Here is an 8,113-nt window from a genome sequence, read left to right as displayed (position 1 = left end):
CGCGGAAGAGATGTTTCAACAAGGACTTGGGACTCTAAAAGGAGTAAAGGCAACCATAAAGATTGAGGATAACGCAACCCCAAAATTTTTCAAGGCCAGACCGGTGCCATACGTGATACACCCAGCCATGGTAGCCGAACTGGAGAGTCTGGAGCGTTCAGGGGTGCTGTCTAAGGTGGACTGGAGTGAGTGGGCCACACCCATCGTTCCTGTAATGAAGAAAGCATTGAGCAGCACGCCTGGGGAGCCAAGGAAGGTTCGCATCTGTGGGGACTTCAAGGTGACTGTGAACCCAGTCCTGCACACAGTACAGTATCCGCTTCCGCGGATAGAAGATATTTTTGCCTCACTATCTGGAGGGAAATGTTTTACAAAGATTGACCTGGCTCAAGCTTTTCTACAAATGAAGGTGGAAGAAGCATCTAGAAAATACCTCACGATAAACACTCACAAAGGCCTTTACCAGTACAATCGACTGGTATTTGGGGTAGCATTGGCCCCGGCTATGTGGCAGAGGGCAATGGAACAAGTCCTGCAAGGGATCCCGGGGACCCAGTGTTATTTGGATGACATCCTGGTTACGGGCAAAAATGACAATCAACACCTTGCCAACCTGGAACAGGTGCTCACGAGATTGCAGGAATATGGGCTATGAGCCAACCATCCCAAATGCGAGTTCTTCAGGAGACAAATCTTGTATTGTGGCCACATGATTGATGAGGAAGGGTTGCATAAGTCGCCGGACAAGATTGAGGCTGTAGTCAAGGCTCCAGCACCAGAAAATGTGTCGCAACTGAGGTCGTTCCTCGGGTTGGTGAACTACTACCATAAGTTCTTGCCGAATTTATCTACAATTCTGCACCCACTGAATGCCCTCCTTCAAACTGGTGTAACATGGAAATGGAGTGATGAGTGTAAGCGTGCCTTTCAGGAATGTAAATGCCAAATCACTTCAAAAGAAGTATTGGACCACTACAACCCAACACTACCGATTCGGTTGGCATGTGATGCGTCACCTTACGGCATTGGAGCGGTGCTGTCACACAAATTCCGTGACGGTTCAGAGAGGCCAATAGCCTTTGCATCGCGCTCGCTAACCTCAGCCGAGCGTAACTACGCTCAGATTGACAGGGAGACCCTCAGCCTGGTGTGGGGGGTGAAGAAGTTCAATCACTATCTGCACGGGCAGAAATTCACCCTACTGACTGATCATCAACCCCTGGTCTCAATTTTTAACCCAAAGAAGGGCGTTCCGGTGATGACGGCGCAACGGCTGCAAAGATGGTCACTTTTCCTAGGAGCACATCAGTATGACATAGAGTACAAAGGTACGAAACAACATGGAAACGCTGATGGGCTGTCGCGCCTACCGTTGCCTACGGCGGTGGAGATATTCCATGCGACCATAGTCGAATGTTTGCCTGTTACAAACGCAAGTATTGAGAAGGAAACCCGAAATGACCCGACACTCTCTCGGGTCTATGATTTGACGGTGAAGGGATGGCCAGCACATGGCGACTCACTGTTGCCAGCATTCTCGCCAAGGAGAGAACAGCTGTCAGTGTGCCGGGGAACCTTGATGTGTGGATCCCGAGTGGTAATTCCACCCAAGTTGAGAGATAGAGTACTCAATGAGCGTCACGAGGGTCATCTGGGAGGGGTAAAAATGAAGAGCCTAGCCAGGGCGTTTGTGTGGTGGCCGGGAATCGATAAAGAAATCGAGGATATGACCAAGAGATGCACAGGATGCCAGAAGGTCCAAAACGCTCCACCACAGGCCCCGCTACATCCATGGGAGTGGCCCTCATCTCCATGGCAATGGGTATGTGATGAAATATTCCATTCATCACTGCCTGTGACTGTGGTTGGTTTCAGGTTCCCCCTTACCATTGTATTGCCTGTGACTGTGGTTGGTTTCAGGTTTCTCCTCACCATCGTATTGTGTATTGGAATGTATGGAATATGTTGTGTGTAGGGCTCTGCCCATACCTGGCCTCTATGTAAGCCAGCTCAGTCTGGCCTCACAGCCAGTACTGCAGACCTCCAGGGAAGATACCTCTCTCCACTGCGTGTTATCTTCTAAGTTAATAAAAGCCATGTTTTGTTTCGCTAACATCGAGCCTCGGGATTATTGAGGCACATCAATTTTATTAACTTATTTTTCAACACAATGGATCAACTCCTGAAACCCGAACGTTTGGATTTGGATCAGCATGCTCCGGACGCATCAGCACGCTTCGGACACTGGTTTATGTGTATGGAATTCTTCCTGGACAATTCCGCAGCCGTCAAAGACACTACGGACGCTGCGAGTATGAAACTCGGAATTCTGCGGAATTGGGTAAGCCACCGGGTTTACCCCCTCATCCAAGACGCCGATACGTACCTGGCCGCCTGTGACATCTTAAAGGTGCATTATCAGCAGCCTACGAATGAGGTGTATGCTAGGCATCTGCTCGCCACTCGCACACAGCGACCTGGGGAATCGGTGGAGGAGTTCCTAAGCACCCTGAAAATGCTTGGCAAAGACTGCAAGTGCCGAGATGTAAAAGCCGCAGTGTACACCGACGAGCTTGTTCGTGATGCCTTTATCACAGGCCTCAGCTCCAATTACATCCGGCAAAGACTGCTGGAAAAAACGGGATTGGACCTGAAACAGGCTGCGGACACCGCGCGATCCCTGGATGTGGCCCAGAGAAACTCGGAAGCCTAATCTTCAGCCAGCGCCGTCCACGCCGCCACGTGTGCACCAAGGGCGCCGCCATCTTGGAAGGCATCTTCCCCGCCCGGCAGCCCGACACTGTCGGGGCCCCGCTCTCCCCCCAGAAGCCCTACGACAGCCGCGACGCGTCGGGGACCCAACTGCTACTTCTGCGGGCAGCCAAAGCACACCAGAAACCTGTGCCCGGCGAAAGGCAGCACCTGCTTTAAGTGCGGTAAGAAGGGGCACTTTGGGAAGGTGTGCAGAGGGAACGCCGCTGGAAGACCAAAACCCGCCACCGCCGCGTGTGCGCCGTGGGAGCGGCCATCTTGGACGCCATCTTGCCCGACCTCGTGGGGTCCGCCACCTTGTGAGCAGACAGCGCGGACGCCATCTTGTCTCGATCAGGGCCCTACAGTGGCATCGGTCACAGTGGACCAGACCAGGCCCCACCCGCTATCCAAATCAATGGTGGACATCGAGGTAAACGGGTGCGGGCTGAAATGTTTAATTGACAGTGGAAGCACGGAAAGTTTTATCCACCCGGAACTGGCACGACAACTCTCCCTAAAGGTGGTCCCTACTCGGGGTACCATCTCTATGGCTGATAAAACCCAGACATCGACCATTCTGGGTTACTGCACGGTACAATTGTCCGTTAACGGGACTGTATACAATAATTTTAAAGTATTAATCATGAAGAATCTATGCGCGAGCGTGATCTTGGGCCTGGATTTCCAGTGCAACCACCAAAGCATCACGCTCACGTACGGTGGGTCCCAGCCGCCCCTCACAGTGTGCGGCCTGGCTACCCTGAAGGTAAAGCCGCCTTCGCTATTCGCGAACCTTACCCCTAACTGCCGGCCAATAGCGACCAAAAGCAGGAGGTACAGCTGGGAGGACAGGCGGTTTATCGCAACCGAGGTAGACAGGCTCCTGAAAGAGCGCATTATTGAATGCAGCAATAGCCCGTGGCACGCCCAAGTGGTGGTGGTAAAGGGTAGCGAGAAGAAATGGATGGTGATCGACTATAGCCAAACGATCAACAGGTACACCCAACTAGACGCCTACCCGCTACCCCGCATATCAGAAATGGTGAACCAAATCGCCCAATACCGGGTGTTCTCCACCATCGACCTCAAGTCAGCGTACCACCAGCTCCCTATCAGACCAGAGGACCACCCGTACACCGCCTTCGAGGCGAACGGACGCCTCTACCAATTCCTCAGAGTCCCCTTTGGGGTGACGAATGGGGTCTCGGTCTTCCAGAGGGAGATGGATCGCATGGTCGATGACCACCACTTGCAGGCAACCTTCCCCTACCTCGACAACGTCACCATCTGCGGTCACAACCAGCAGGATCACGACTCGAACCTCGAGAGGTTCCTGAAAACCGCACAAAAACTCAACCTCACCTACAACGAGGATAAGTGCGTTTTCAACACCACGCGCCTCTGCATACTAGGCAGCGTGGTGGAGAATGGGGAAATCGGACCAGACCCCGACCGATTGCGCCCCCTACGGGAGCTGCCCCTGCCCAACACTCCCAAAGCCCTGAAAAGGTGCCTGGGGTTATTTTCTTATTATTCCCAATGGGTCCCCAACTACTCCGACAAAGCCCGCCCCCTCTTGAAAGCATCCTCTTTTCCGCTCTCTGCTGAGGCCCACGCCGCCTTCAAAAGCATCAAGTAGGATATTGAGCGGGCCACGCTACAGGCAGTGGACGAGAACACTCCATTTCAAGTGGAAAGTGATGCGTCTGACTTTGCCTTGGCGGCCACCCTCAACCAGGCGGGGCGGCCCGTAGCTTTCTTCTCGAGGACCCTCCAAGGGCCCGAGATCAGACACTCCTCCGTGGAAAAGGAGGCCCAAGCCATCGTGGAGGCAGTGCGCCACTGGCGCCACTACCTAGCCGGGAAACGCTTCACCCTACTTACCGACCAGCGGTCGGTAGCGTTTATGTTCAATAATAAACAGAGGGGGAAGATCAAAAATGATAAGATTCTTAGGTGGCGGATCGAGCTCTCCACCTTCGAGTATGACATCATTTACCGGCCAGGGGCCCTTAACGAATCCCCAGATGCCCTCTCACGAGGGATGTGTGCCAGCGCCACCGGGGATCGGCTACAGACCCTCCACAACGACCTCTGCCACCCAGGGGTCACGCAGCTGTTCCACTTCATAAAGTCCCGCAACTTACCCTACTCGATTGAGGAAGTTCGGTCTCTGACCAGGAACTGCCGCACTTGCGCTGAGTGCAAGCCTCGGTTCTACCACCCTGATAGAGCCCACTTAATCAAAGCTACACGGCCCTTTGAGCAGCTCAGCTTAGATTTCAAGGGCCCCCTCCCGTCCGTCGAACGCAATGTTTACTTCCTGAACATTGTGGACGAATACTCCCGGTTCCCATTCGCCTTCCCCTGCCCAGACATGACCAGCGCCACGGTCATTAAATGCCTCAACAGCCTGTTCTGCCTGTTCGGTGTGCCGAGCTACATCCACACGGATAGGGGGGCGTCCTTCATGAGTGAAGAGCTACACCAGTACATGCTGTCCAGGGGTATCACCACGAGCCGTACCACCAGCTACAGCCCCCGGGGTAACGGTCAAGTGGAGCGAGAGAACGGGACAGTATGGAAAGCAGTCACTCTAGCTCTAAGGACCAAGGGCCTCCCTATCTCCCGCTGGCAGGAAGTCCTCTCAGATGTGCTCCATTCGATACGGTCGCTATTGTGTACTGCCACTGATGCCACGCCTCATGAACGAATGTTTAGCTTCCCCCGGAAATCCACCTCAGGCGTATCCATGCCGTCATGGCTCTCCACCCCGGGTCCGGTATTCGTGCGAAGGCATGTGAGGGGCCATAAGATGGACCCTCTCGTGGAGCCAGTGCACCTACTCCACGCCAACCCCCAATACGCGTATGTCCGGCACGCCGACGGAAGAGAGGACACCGTGTCAATAAAAGACGTCGCCCCAGCCGGTAACGACAACAACCACGGCAATAGCAGCAACAACGACCACAGCAACTCTTACCCACCCACTACTCTTTCATCACCCCCGGAAGAACATCGACCAACGGCACCCCCACCAACTACCCCTTCAACAACCCTGGTGGCACCCCCAGCAGAGACCCAGGAGGCCACCGGGGACACCCAGCTGACACCCGCGACACCACAACAGCCACGTCGGTCACAGAGGACTACCAAACCCCCGAACAGACTAAATCTATAGAAGGGGTGAATGTGATGAAATATTCCATTCATCACTGCCTGTGACTGTGGTTGGTTTCAGGTTCCCCCTTACCATTGTATTGCCTGTGACTGTGGTTGGTTTCAGGTTTCTCCTCACCATCGTATTGTGTATTGGATTGTATGGAATGTGTTGTGTGTAGGGCTCCGCCCATACCTGGCCTCTATGTAAGCCAGCTCAGTCTGGCCTCACAGCCAGTACTGCAGACCACCAGGGAAGATACCTCTCTCCACTGCGTGTTATCTTCTAAGTTAATAAAAGCCTTGTTTTGTTTCGCTAACATCGAGCCTCGGGATTATTGAGGCACATCAGGGTACACATTGATTTCGCTGGTCCATTTATGGACTCAATGTTTCTAATCGCTGTGGACGCCCATTCGAAATGGCCAGAGGTCATTAAAATGACCTCCACCACCACGGAGAAAACTATTCCAGTTGATGTATATATTACTGAGAAAATTGTAATTGTAATTTATTATTTAGTTGTTAAATGAATGTTATGTACTGTTTATCTAAAAGGGGAGGAATTGTTGTGTATGTCCCTTTAAGGGAATAACTGGTCTTAGACTGCAGTACCGGCAGTGACCACCCCTGTATAAAAGGCCCTAGCAAGCTTCTGTAGTTTCAGTTTCAAGCTGCCTCTTGTTCAGTAAAGTACCTGTTAACTGTTCTCCCGAAGTCCATGTATTATTGAGGCGCGGACTTTAGAACACACACACTCTCTCTCTCACACACACACTCTCTCTCACACACACTCACACACACACACTTTCTCTCACACACACTCACACTCTCACACACACTCTCACACACACACACACACACTCACTCACACACACTCACACTCTCTCTCACACACACACTCTCTCACACACACACTCACACACACACTTTCTCTCACACACACTTACACACTCTCACACACACTCTCTCACACACACACTCTCACACACACACTCTCTCACACTCACACTCACACTCACACACTCTCCCACACACACTCACTCACACACACAAACACTCACACACTCTCACACACACTCACACACACACTCGCACTCTCACACACATTCACTCACACACTCACACACTCTCGCACACACATGCACACTCACACACACACTCTCACACACACACTCACTCTCACACACATTCACTCACACACTCACACACTCTCTCACACACATGCACACTCACACACACAAACTCTTACACACACACACAGTCACACGTACTTACACACACACATAAAGATACTGTCTCTTGCTCACACACACTCACACACACACACTCACACACTCTCTCTCACACACCCCATGTTTGAAACGTGTCTGATAGAACTGAAGAAAACATGATTCATAGTTCTCACCAGGGAATGAATTCAGAGGCAAATGGGGGTTAGCGTGGTGACCAATGCAAACCATAATGGCGTCGAAAAGAGCCGTTTGATTGTTGCCATCGCTGTCTTTCGTTGTTACGTCCCACTGTGCAGTGGAGGAGAAATCTGCTCGCTTCGTTATGCTGCACACGTTGCTCTATGGAAACAGAGAGAAGATATTTTAATTCATGCTACTGACGTGGGCATTGCCAGACACGCCGGCATGTATTACCCATCTCGAGTTACTCCCGCAGGGGGTAGCGATGGAACTTCTTCAGGAACTGCTGCTGTCCCTGATGATCCGGTACTACCACAGTGCTGTTAGTTAGAGAGTTCCAAGAGCTTCAGCCAAGCATAGAAACATAGAAGATAGGAGCAGGAGTAGGCCATTCGGCCCCTCAAGCCTGCTCCGCCATTCAATGAGATCATGGCTGATCATCCAAATTCAGTACCCTGTCCCTGCTTTCTCCCCATATCCCTTGATCCCTTTAGCCTTAACAAATATATCCAACTCCTTCTTGAATATATTTAATGAATTGGCCTCTACTGCCTTCTGTGGTAGAGAATTCCACAGGTTCACCACTCTCTGGGTGAAGAAATTCCTCCTCATCTCAGTCCTAAATGGCTTACCCCTTATCCTTAGACTGCGACCCCTGGTTCTGGACTCCCTGCCATCGGGAACATCCTTCCTGCATCTAGTCTGTCTAGTCCTGTTAGAATTTTATAAGTTTCAATGAGATCCCCTCCCATTCTTCTAAACTCCAGCGAGTACAAGCCCAATCG

General features: G+C 52.0%; 1 protein-coding gene across 1 annotated transcript in view; it reads right to left on the bottom strand.

The window, feature by feature from the left end:
* Positions 1 to 8,113, bottom strand: part of LOC147084914 (flavin-containing monooxygenase 5-like) — a 71,953-nt gene that overhangs the window by 46,045 nt on the left and 17,795 nt on the right. The window contains exon 4 of the mRNA XM_085979624.1: positions 7,322 to 7,487. Coding sequence (XP_085835750.1) covers positions 7,322 to 7,487 — 166 coding nt within the window. The remainder of the gene's footprint in view (positions 1 to 7,321; positions 7,488 to 8,113) is intronic.

This window comes from Somniosus microcephalus, unplaced genomic scaffold, assembly GCF_052327205.1.
Source record: "Somniosus microcephalus isolate GS21.2 unplaced genomic scaffold, FLI_Smic_1.0 unresolved_chr9, whole genome shotgun sequence".
In the NCBI taxonomy this organism is placed as follows: Eukaryota; Metazoa; Chordata; class Chondrichthyes; order Squaliformes; family Somniosidae; genus Somniosus; species Somniosus microcephalus.
This window is presented reverse-complemented; position numbering and strand designations above follow the sequence as displayed.